Below are 11,572 nucleotides of genomic sequence, written 5' to 3' on the forward strand. Positions count from 1 at the left end.
GAATGAATGTTTGACCAATTTGAAGTGTATTTAGATTGGTTGTTGAATAAAAGAGGAAAGAAACAAAGGAAACTATGTTATGTTGTGAGGGAAGGATAGTTTAGAACACCAAAAAAGATTTAAATATGATTTTATTCAAAGCTAGAGAACAACATATCCCAACCACACAGACTATCAAATGAAACGACTCTACTGGGACTGAGCTTCATATCCCATATTTGCAACCTTAAATTCCAACTCTGTGTTTTAATTCATAAAACAAACACTGTGACACCAAATAAAACTAACTTTTAAGCCCACCTTTCTCCATTGCCTTGTCTCCTTATTCCTCTTCCTTTGGCTTCTCTTCCTCAGCTGGAGCTGNCTCCACTGACTCTTTGGGTTGAGGCTGTGTACATGTTTATAAATGCCCTATTGTTTGCTTTGACCGGTTACATATCGTCTTCAACTTTCACGATTTTAAAACATGTCTACTAGAGAAAAGTTTTCACACCCTTAGTTTTCACACCCTTATAAGAAATGTTTCGTTCCCCTCTCTAACCAATGTGGGATCTCATGACATAGAGAAATTTGATAAAAGTTTGGTCCTTTTGTTCATTTAATTTAGGGTTGGAATTTTAGGTTTATGTCTAGGAAACCGTCCCTTAATAGAAATCTTCCAATATTTAGTTTAGTAAGCATTGATTTAATTTATATATGTTGAGTTGAATGAATGTTTGACCAATTTGAAGTGTATTTAGATTGGTTGTTGAATAAAAGAGAAAAGAAACAAAGGAAACTATGTTATGTTGTGAGGGAAGGATAGTTTAGAACACCAAAAAAGATTTAAATATGATTTTATTCAAAGCTAGAGAACAACATATCCCAACCACACAGACTATCAAATGAAACGACTCTACTGGGACTGAGCTTCATATCCCATATTTGCAACCTTAAATTCCAACTCTGTGTTTTAATTCATAAAACAAACACTGTGACACCAAATAAAACTAACTTTTAAGCCCACCTTTCTCCATTGCCTTGTCTCCTTATTCCTCTTCCTTTGGCTTCTCTTCCTCAGCTGGAGCTGGTGCTGCTGCTGCTGCTGCTTCTGAGCTCTCTTCAACAGTGTCCTCAGCCTTCACTTCCTGAGGTTCTTCTTCTTCTTCTTTTTTCTCTACCACTGGCTCTTCTGTTTCCTCTTTGGTCTCTTCCTTCTTCTCTTCCGCCCCGGCCGGTGCTTCGGGCTCGGAAGCAGCAGCAGCAGGAGCTGCAGGCTCTGCCTCCACTGCCTCGGCTGCCTCCTCTACCACAACTTCCTTGGTTTCGACCTCGGGTTCGGCTGCGACCGGTGCTGGTTCCTCTGTCTCAACAGCTTCAGAGGCAGCTTCCTCCTCCTTTGGCTCTTCTGCAGGGGCTGCTTCACTCACCGGCTCCTCTACAACTTTCTCCTCAGCTTGGACCACTGGAGCTGCCTCAGGCTCTGCCAATACAACGGGGGCTGATTCAACCTGCCACACCCAGATCGCACAATTCATTATGGATTGCCATTCAAACACAATATGTTAAAACAGCCTTCAATGATCATATTCATATGAGAATGTGATCCAATACCCACAGATCATTAAATCAGTAACAACATGATCACACTCATACAGCCATTGTTAGAATATCAAAAGAAAAACAAGAAAAAAGATCTTAAAGCCATGAAAGAAAGCTATAAAAGCTTGAAATTACCTCAATGGTGGCCATTTGGTAAAGGGAAGAAGAAGCAATAGGGAAGTGAAGAAGAGAATTAAGCTTAGAAGAAACTAAAATACTGAGAGACAGAGAGAGGCAAGAGAGCAAGCTGATGGAAAGAAGCAGCAGAGAGAGGGTTTATATAGGTGTATGAAAAATGGTGAATTACAATAAAATATAATGAGGTTGGGGAAAAGAGGAAAATAGCCATGAGGACTCCAAATAATCCTTACTAATTTTGCCACCTCATTTACCTGACATTCTTTGGAATCACATTAATTTTGTCTACCTCTCCTTATTTTCCTTTCAAAACACTCAATAATACACATTTAGTAATATATAAGTATCTCACATGCTAAGTATTTATCTAAAATGTATGTGCCCGAACCATACCCAGTATTTATCTAACATGCTTTTGTAACCGTTCAAACCCACTGCTGGTAGATATTATCCTTTCAACGTCTTAAAACGCTTATGTTAGAGAAAGGTTTCTACACCCTCAATAGAGTCAAGCACCGAATAGTGTGCTAGCGAGTACATTGGGTTCACAAGGGGTGTGAATGGTGAGATTCCACATTAGTTGGATATGGGAACGAAGCATTGCTCAATGGAAGGGAAATCTCTCCCTAACACACATATTTTTAAACTTTAGGGGAATAAAAACCTAAAGAGGATAATATTTGACAATGGTAAGTTCTTGGTATTTAATATCTTAGTAGATAATATATATATATTNTTCAATATTTAATATCTTAGTAGATAATATATATATATTTTTTTAATTTTTTTTACTATTTTCTCATAGCATGCAAGTTGGGGTTTGTTTTGAAGAGAAAATATTGAAATAATAAATGATATTTAATTAGGTTGATGAATAGAAAAGGAAATAAATAATGGATGTGTGTGATTGATGTGGTCGCTGACGAGGCAAAAAATAGGAAAGGGGAGGGTAGGCCGGTGGCTTACGTGGGCCCCGGGCCCACCAAATACGATCTTGACCGTTGAATGAACATCAGAGATGGACCCCATGACACTGAACCTTGCTGGCGTGGCACCATTTGGGTTTCATGAATTCAGTCCCTTGCGATTTCGCCTTTTAGGGTCGTAACCGCCCTTTGCTTTTGGGTGGGCCCCTCTCAATTGCTTTCCAGGTTGGACGCTCGTGACCCCGGTCCCACCTCCACAAACCCACCATTTAATTTGCCACGTCATATCTTACTAATCTCCTCAACTTAACAAAACCAAAAGAAGATAAAAAAAATATATATTATATATAACCTTTATTAATAATCCACGTCGGTAATTTATGATGCGCTGTAATTTATTCATTAAATTTTTTTACTTACGTATTAAATATGATAAAAAGTAAAATAATTAAAATACAATCATGAACTCTTAGTTATTATGTAATTAATTTTCAATACTAAATTAATTATTTATTTATTTGAAGGGTTGGAATTTTTAGAACCATAGAAAACACAAAATTTAAAATTTCAAAGTTTTTTTTTTAAAATATTAAACCAAATTAAGCTTCTAAATATCAGATCCAATGCAAATTCATCATTACTTATATCTTACCTTTTTAAACTAAAACAATTAAATATTCATCTGTTCAAAATAATATGATATTGTCCACTTTAAACGTAAGCTCTCATGACTTTGCTTTAAGCTTTTATAAGAGGTCTCGTACCAATGAAGATAGTATTCTTCACTTATAAACTCATGATTTTGTACTAAATTAGCCAACGTGGGACTCACTCTCAATAATAATCCTCAACATCATCAATATTACAAAATAAAATAAAGGGGGCTATTTACAAAATAATTGTGAATTATGGTCGGGATTAACAAGGGCAATTTGAGTAAATAAGAAACTCATGGGGTGGAATTGTGAAAAAGGTGAAAATTGGGGACGGTAAAATAATATAGAGGGAATTAGAGGGTGGATCTCAATACATTTTAGCAATTTGGAATTAAGGCAAGTGGTCAACTGAAAATGCGTGCCATCATGCATTGGCCTTGCCTCCTTTTTATTATTATTATTATAATATCGAAAAGATTGATTGACAGCTGGACGGTGTATGATCTCCTTTTCCACGGGACCCACTAGCGTACTGCCGCTTATTACTCCAATTATATTTAGCCACGTGTAGATTCCTAGCATGGAACGACATACTTCTCTGGCGTTTTGTTTCTTTTTTAAAGTTAGCACAAGTGTTTATTATCTAATTTCTTTCTTGTATTTATTTAGACTTTTAATATTAAAAAAACTTTTGAAAATACACCATTTAAAATTTATATAGGTATTAGATACAAAATTACGTGGCAGACCTAACAAAAGTTCATAGATTTATTATTATTATTTAAAATTTTAAGGATAAAATAGATACTCGCTTATAAATAAATTATTTAAATATATTATTATATTGAGTTTAATTTAAAATATTTTTAATAAGAGATATATGAGATAAGTCGTGCCTCCCTTCAAAACACAAGAAAAAGAAAACTTGTGAAGGATGATAGTTTTTTTTTATTTATAATTAATTTTAAGTATTATAAATAATTTTTTATTAAATTACAAATTAATTGAAAAAATTATAAATTTATTTGGAAAATATTTAATAAAGTAGATTTCTAGATTTTAATAAGATCCTTTCAAACTTGTATTTGAAGTAAAATTAAAAACTCTTAAATAATATTAATAAAATTTGCAAATTAATAAATAAAATGAAATATTACCTACTTTGAAATTAGATGCCGATGATGGATTACAATATGAGTGGATGTAGGGGATTAGGTTGCACGTAGGCGTTGATGACGTGGGGCCACTCTCCCGAGGCTCCTTTGTGATTGTGGGGCCCACTAGTGGAAATAAATAATTAAAAACCTTAATTATTCTCCAAATTATGTTAATGTAGTCGTGCCTTAAGTCATGTGGTGTAGTACCATTTTTTTTAATTTATTAAAATGTTTGTCCCCACATTTACATCCCAAGATAATTAAAAATTATAATATATGAATTATTTTCATTAAAATTGAATATTCGTAATTTTTATATTTTTTAAAATAAAATAAAGAAAATGAGAGAAATATACCCTTTTTTTTTTTTTTTTTTTTTTTNATGTTTTTCCCATACACAATAATTAGGGGACAATTACCCCTCCAACTTACTGCGAAACAATTACTGTGTCAAATATTTTCGTTAAAATTAATTACCATAAAAATTAACTTACGAAGGTATTATTACATATAATTTAAAAATGATAAATAGTAATCGGCGGCAGGTAAACACGTCAGACCAGGTTGGCAAAAGGAGAGTCCAACTTGGAAAGAGAAACACAGATCATTATATGGTTGCTGCCACGTGCCACCACGTTTATATCCGTAGTTTATTTATTTATTTTTATTTTAATTACAATTTTGTGTGTAATTAATTTGTCTGAGAAGTCTTTAACAACGTAAGTTATCGAAAACTCAACGGCTTTTTGTCTAAATCTGACTTTATGGAAAAGCTTAATCAATATCTTACTTTTAATATGTTTTTTAATTTTTTTTATTATTTAATGAGAATATTAAATCATCATTTAAAAAAGTATATAATTTACGTTCATTTATTGAATTATATTTGAATTAATTTTTAATATTAGAAACTATATCGGATACGACATATTTTTACACAAATATTTTTTTCTTATAATATTTTGATTAATTGATTGACATATTATTTACCGATAATCATTCATAAACATACCTTATATTCTCTTAAATTACTTTTCATTATAGGAAAATGACACAATTACTCGTAATTTAGTGTACCAAGGCCCAGCCCAACTATATTGTATGAGGCCCATTCCTAATCAACTATATAAAAGCCCATTATATCTTTGCGGGCCCATCCCAACTATATTGTATGAGGCCCATTTCTAATCAACTATATAAAAGCCATTAGATCTTTGCAGGCCCAGCCCAATTATATTGTATGAGGCCCACTCCTAATCAACCATATAAAAGCCCATTAGATCTTTGCCCATTAAGTTATATTTTAATAATATAAGAAAGCATTAGAATTCACATTTATATATGTTTTTTTTTTTTTTACATTTATATCTAAACTATTCATATTCAAAATATATTATCAACTAGTTTTTTCTAATATTAAATATTAATTTTGATCCGCATCTATATTTTTATAAATTTATATGCTTGATATTGATATAAAAAGTGAATCGACATTTCTATTATATTATAAGAAAAATTATAAAATATATAAAATAAGCAATAAAATAACATTAGTACGATATAGGGTCATATTTCATTAATATGTTACCGTAAGGTTATCCCTCGAGTGCAAGAAAATACCCAAACCCAGCGGCTAAGGCCAGCGCTCGTATCGCTTCTCTACTCTGTCCATCATATTCAAAGCGCAGAGGCCGGGGTTTATCGGCCGGGAGATGCGAAAACAATGCTTCAGGTTCTCAATTTAAGCCCTCCAACTCGGAGTCTCGCCCTATCGACCTCCATTTCCGATGACCCAACTCGCTCCGGCCTTCCGTTACTCCGCCCTCGAAACGCAACGCACGAATGGGCGCTTTTACAGTCCAAGCTCAAGTGCAACAGCAGATTCTCTTGCCTTTTCTCCGATAATCGAAGGGAGGTGCTGAATTGTTCTTTTATTTATTTGTTTCAACCTTGCCCTGGTTAGAATTTGTGGCTTGTTCTTTTTTCTGTTGTGTTCGTTGTCAAGAACATAGTTATTTTCTCCTGGGATTGATATTGCCGGCTTAGCTTCTTTTGAAAGAGAAATGGGTGGCGGAACTTTGTGCAGTGGGTTTGAATTATGTGGCTTACTTTTTGGGGGAAATTTGAGAAACAGATAGAACACTGTTTGGGTAATTAGTTCAGAGGTAGGATGGGAGATGGGGATGATTTGGAGTAGGAATTTAATACCCATTATTCCTTAACAAGCATCAAGTGATGAACACTGGTTGGATAGCTTTGCTCGGTATTGCTAGCTATTTGTACATTTATTAGAAAACTTTAGTGGATACTAATCTTCTTATACTTGAATTCTTCAACTTAGAAGACCATAAAGATAAGCTTTTCTATGAAGAAACCGATAAATTTTCTGATGTATTTTGGTTGTGGGAGGGGGGATTTTGATGGTTTTATGATCTATGTAACGTAGGGAAGAATTGTGGTTATATTATACCGGTTGAGGATTGTTGGGAGGACGTCCCACATTAGTTAATTAAGGATTGATCATGGGTTTATAGGTAAGAAATACATCTCCATTAGTATTTGATACGAGGCCTTTTTGAGGAAGCCAAAAGCAAAGCCACGAGAGCTTATGCTCAAAGTGGACACTATCGTATCACAATGGAAGTTCGTGATTCCTAACAATCCCTATTGTTGGCCTTCCAATTGTATATAAATTTCGTCCAAAGAGAAAAAATAAAAGGGCCAACAAATCTAGATGACTGGCTGCTGAAAAATTGAAGTATGAATTGTTCTAATCCTGTTTGAGAGAGGACTTCCAACTTGTTTCTATCTGTTTCAATCATAAATGACTATCCATTCACAAACTTGCAGTACAGTATTCTTCATTTAGCCTTCTCTTTGTTGATAGCAGGAACAAGCAAGGAAGGCATTAGAAAGTGCACTTGGGGGAAAGAAAAATGAATTTGAGAAATGGAACAATGAAATAAAGAAAAGAGAGGAGATGGCTGGTGACGGAGGTGGTGGACGAGGAGGTTGGTTCGGATCAGGCGGGTGGTTCGGTTGGTCCGATGACCAATTCTGGCCTGAAGCACAACAGACTAGTCTTGCTGTTTTAGGTATAATTGTCATGGTGAGTACTTTCCCTAACCCATCTAAGATTCTGGCTATAATCGTTTGGTTGCAATCTAACTAATCTCTCATCCCACTGGTGCAAATTTTCAATAAAAGTATCTCATAGTTGCGAAAGGTGGAATGTTGCTTGCTGTTATTATCAATCCATTGCTGTATGCTTTGCGAGGAACAAGAAATGGATTGACTTTGGTTACTTCAAAGATTTTGAGAAAGAACCCTTCAAGTAATGATGCCGAGTTTCACGAGATTTCAAACGAAGACGTCTCGGGCCATGTCTCTGCTAAAGACAGAGTTGCAAGGAAATGGAGGAACGATTGATCTTTCTTCCCAGTTACTCTTGATCTTCATGGAAAAATGTTTGGCTCCTAGATTTAGTTTTTCTTTTTTATGTTGATTCCTTTGAATCTTCAGAGTTAATCCTTTCAAACTGGATGTTTGAGTTTGTTCCCTTCATAAAAAACAACCCCAAAAGAGAAAGGTTTGAGCTACCTAGTTACTCTTTAAACCTTGTTATAATTTTCATTTCTTATATAATCATACATGTTTAGTTTAGCTGTTTACAGATAACAGCCATGATTCTGGTGCAATTCAACAAATAAGAAAATGATTAATTGTCAATCTTACGAATAGGTTTCTACACCCTTAGAAAGAATGGTTCGTTCCTCTCTTGAACTGATGTGAGATCTCACAATCTACTCCCTTGGGGACTAGCATCCTTGTCGACAAATCGCTCGATGTCTGACTCTAATAACATTTGTAACAGTCCAAGCTCACCACTAGTCGATATTGTCTGTTTTAGTCCGTTACGTAAAACAGTCCGTTACGTATGGTTGTTAGCCTCACAGTTTTAAAACGCTCCTATTAGGAAGAGGCTTCTACAAAAAATGTTTCATTTCCCTCCCAATCGATGTGGAATTTACTAAAGGTACGGTTTATGTTCCACCACTTGTTCAAATGGATGAAATTGAAATTTCACACTAAGAATTTCTCAAAAGAAAAAAAAAAAGGTGAAGAACCAGCTAAGCCCGGAATGAGTTATCGGTTTCAAGGTTTTAGGAGTTGAGATAACTAAGAGTCAACAACTCGTAAATTTCAGAAAGAACAGCAGAAGATATAAGAACATGAAGATTGTATTTCCAATGAAAACCAATGATTTGAAGGAATCTTCTCCGGAAGACGAGGTCAAATTGTTCCACTCATTTCATCATCATCTTCTTCTTCTTCTTCTTCGATGAGCTGAATTTGGTTTCTTTTAAAAAAGAAACACCCTGGAATCCCCTGTGACCTGTAAGTGACCTGCACGATCTCCCCATACTCGCATTTGTTATTTTTAGCATCACCAGACGACCATTTCTCTTCACGTTTCATTCATCCCTTCTGTTTCTTTCTAATTTCCCAGGCTTATCCTTGTGTGGGTTTCTCCATTTCATTTTCTTAGCTTCTTTTGTCTACCAATTGGGTCGTTTTTTTTCCTTCTTCTTTGTCCTCAAACCATATAGTGGATGGTCTTTTGACTTCTCCGGGCATTGAAGCGAAATGGGTCTTGACAACAATGAAGACGGAAATGGTTGTCCTGAGACAAAGAAAATAGTTGGAGTTGAAGAAGTAGAAGGTTGGGATGAAAGTAGAAAAAGGAGTGAGGGTTTTATATGTGCAGCAGCAGCAGAGGATGATGAAGATGAAGAAGGAAGGAAGATTGAGTTGGGTCCTCAGTGTACGCTGAAACAACAATTTGAGAAAGATAAGGTTCCATTTTTTTCATTCTCCTTTTTTGGGTCGAATCAATTCTATTCATGCCCAATTTCTAATGCTTCCAAAATGGTTTCTCTTAGGATGACGAAAGCCTGAGGAGGTGGAAGGAACAGCTTCTAGGGAGTGTGGATATTTCAGCTGTTGGAGGTAATTCTGTAAACCTTTTCTTATTAGCTTTCAGTCATACAGTCAACCATCATATCGTAAACTAATGCTAAAAAAAAAAAACAGAAACTTTGGAACCAGAGGTGAAGATTCTTAGCCTAGCGATTAGAAGCCCAGGAAGGGCAGACATTGTTCTACAAGTTCCTGAGAGTGGGAATCCAAAAGGGCCATGGTTTACATTGAAAGAAGGCAGCCGTTACAGCTTGATCTTCACCTTCAAAGTTAGCAATAACATTGTTGCAGGTCTCAAATACGCCAACACAGTCTGGAAAACTGGTGTCAAAGGTAGATTAGATAGATATCTTCTTTCTCAACTCTTTACTATCTCTCTCATCAAAGACTCAGCCATTTTTGGTGTTTAAAATCTCTACAAAACAGTCGATAGCTCAAAAGAAATGCTGGGAACATTCAGTCCTCAGGAAGAACCTTACACCCACGAAATACCTGAAGATACAACCCCATCTGGCATTTTTGCTCGAGGATCATATTCGGCCAAAACCAAGGTAATTCAACTTGGTGTTTTAGTCTCAAAAAATGGCTGCTTTAGTCCTTAAATGGATGAGAAGTTTGTTTGTTTGTGTGGGCTTGCTTGCAGTTTGTTGATGATGACAACAAGTGCTACCTGGAAATCAAGTACACATTTGATATCAAGAAAGATTGGCAATCATCTTAAAAGCAACAGGATTGATTCTCTCTCTTAATGATTGGTTTTGCAGCATTTGATCAATGTCTCTTTTGAACCGCATAAATTTGGTTTCAGTGTCCAAATATTTCATGTACTCTGTTTCTTTTGTCTCTTCATTCTTTCATGTACGTGCAATGAGACTGATGGCCTCAACCCTTTTCTCTTCTCTTTTTCTCAAAGGCAATTAAGAACGGAAAGGTTTGCATGATCAATCAAGTGCACATTTATTTAACGATGAACAACATCAGGTTGTTTTCCAGTTGCTTACAGCTTATACGGATTTTATTACAAGAGCAAAGCATATCCGGCTTCTTAAGGAGGCGAAGGAACAATCATTCCGGCGCATGTCCCGAACCCAACAGTGTATCCATTTCCCTGCAATAAAATTGAACATTTCAATTTCTCAAATTGAATATACTAACATTTCAATATGGTAAGAAGACAAATATGATGAAAAAACGAAAAACCTTGGATTGACCGGTAATAATGATTTCATCTCCATCTTCTAGAAACATACGAGATATCCCATGTGATAACACCATTGGCTTTTGTCCACTCCATGTTAACTCCAGCAAGCAGGAAAAAGATTCTTGTTCCTGTGTCCAAATCAAAGCGAGGAACACGACTTCAAAATTTTGAGACCATTTTATTTAAGGGGAAAACACACATACACACACACCCGCACAAAACTGCAAAACGAATCTTGAGTAGAAGTCATACAGGTCCACTTAGGATGCCAGTCCCCAGGAGATCACCTGGCTGCAAGTTGCAGCCATTGATAGTATGGTGTGCAAACAGTTGAGGCAGCGTCCAATACCTACACATTGCGAGAGGAGGGAGTAAATCGAGGAAAGATAGAGAAGCACCACAGAAAACTTGCTTAATAGAAAGTGGACAACTGAGAAAGTAAAAATCCATGATAATTACAATGTGAAAAGAGTTAATGAACTGCTGGACATGAAACATGTTAAAGGCGACTGGCACTGGCACCTGGTTTTTAGCATATGAAAGATCTACTGATCCACGGTTTAGGAAGGAGAGAAAGGAATGGCCATCACATAGGATTTAAATATAACATGGAAAGAGTTGTAGTGCCTCCTTACAAATGCTTAGAATTAGTTCTTGTTAGCACTTGTGTATCTTGTTGGCCAACTGGCCGAAGTAGAACCTGGCAATAGGCAGATATATTCATCACTATGTCAAGCAAGAAACTACACTCTGTTGCTAAGAGCCTGATAAATTTTGCATGAGACAAATAAAATGGCAAGGGAGAAAAACAAAATACTGGATTTTATAAAAAGATGTACTAAGCAATAATGTAGTAAAAGGAAGAAAGAAAAAAAAAAAAAAAAAAAAAAAAAAAAAAATATATATATATATATATATATATATATAGGAAAA

At 35.4% G+C, this 11,572-nt stretch overlaps 4 protein-coding genes across 7 annotated transcripts in view; 2 read left to right on the forward strand and 2 right to left on the reverse strand.

The window, feature by feature from the left end:
- Positions 1-115: 115 nt before the first annotated feature.
- LOC111804190 (cytochrome c1-like) lies at positions 116-1,843 on the reverse strand. Of its 2 annotated transcripts, XM_023688910.1 has the most exons (3): positions 1,717-1,843; positions 1,056-1,490; positions 116-349 (listed from the first exon to the last, which is right to left on the reverse strand). In XM_023688910.1, exons 1-3 carry the CDS (start codon positions 1,729-1,731, stop codon positions 323-325), a joined length of 477 nt encoding a protein of 158 aa, XP_023544678.1. In that variant the 5' UTR covers positions 1,732-1,843; the 3' UTR covers positions 116-322. The 2 variants fall into 2 exon arrangements, with proteins under 2 accessions (XP_023544678.1, XP_023544677.1); XM_023688909.1 differs by lacking the exon at positions 116-349 and having other exon boundaries at positions 822-1,490.
- A 4,186-nt stretch (positions 1,844-6,029) lies between these two features.
- Positions 6,030-8,142, forward strand: LOC111804448. Its single transcript, XM_023689255.1, has 3 exons — positions 6,030-6,373; positions 7,349-7,567; positions 7,666-8,142. The coding sequence occupies exons 1-3, from the start codon at positions 6,182-6,184 to the stop codon at positions 7,885-7,887; spliced, it is 633 nt and encodes a 210-aa protein (XP_023545023.1). The 5' UTR covers positions 6,030-6,181; the 3' UTR covers positions 7,888-8,142.
- Positions 8,143-8,608: 466 nt separating this feature from the next.
- Positions 8,609-10,383, forward strand: LOC111803302 (rho GDP-dissociation inhibitor 1-like). Of its 2 annotated transcripts, XM_023687641.1 has the most exons (6): positions 8,609-8,856; positions 8,969-9,315; positions 9,402-9,468; positions 9,553-9,771; positions 9,865-9,989; positions 10,082-10,383. In XM_023687641.1, the coding sequence occupies exons 2-6, from the start codon at positions 9,106-9,108 to the stop codon at positions 10,157-10,159; spliced, it is 699 nt and encodes a 232-aa protein (XP_023543409.1). In that variant the 5' UTR covers positions 8,609-8,856; positions 8,969-9,105; the 3' UTR covers positions 10,160-10,383. The 2 variants fall into 2 exon arrangements, with proteins under 2 accessions (XP_023543409.1, XP_023543408.1); XM_023687640.1 differs by having other exon boundaries at positions 8,609-9,315.
- A 62-nt stretch (positions 10,384-10,445) lies between these two features.
- Positions 10,446-11,572, reverse strand: part of LOC111803301 (fumarylacetoacetase-like) — a 3,889-nt gene continuing 2,762 nt past the window's right edge. The window contains exons 11-14 of one of the 2 annotated variants that reach the window (XM_023687638.1): positions 11,275-11,339; positions 10,892-10,988; positions 10,639-10,767; positions 10,446-10,546 (exon numbers count right to left, since the gene is read on the reverse strand). In XM_023687638.1, the coding sequence (XP_023543406.1) occupies positions 10,484-10,546; positions 10,639-10,767; positions 10,892-10,988; positions 11,275-11,339 (354 nt within the window). In that variant the 3' untranslated portion in view covers positions 10,446-10,483. Of the gene's footprint in view, positions 10,547-10,638; positions 10,768-10,850; positions 10,989-11,274; positions 11,340-11,572 lie in introns of those variants that run through there. The other variant, XM_023687639.1, reaches the window with a different exon arrangement.

The sequence above is a fragment of the Cucurbita pepo genome, chromosome LG10 (genome assembly GCF_002806865.2).
Source record: "Cucurbita pepo subsp. pepo cultivar mu-cu-16 chromosome LG10, ASM280686v2, whole genome shotgun sequence".
Classification (NCBI taxonomy): Eukaryota; Viridiplantae; Streptophyta; class Magnoliopsida; order Cucurbitales; family Cucurbitaceae; genus Cucurbita; species Cucurbita pepo.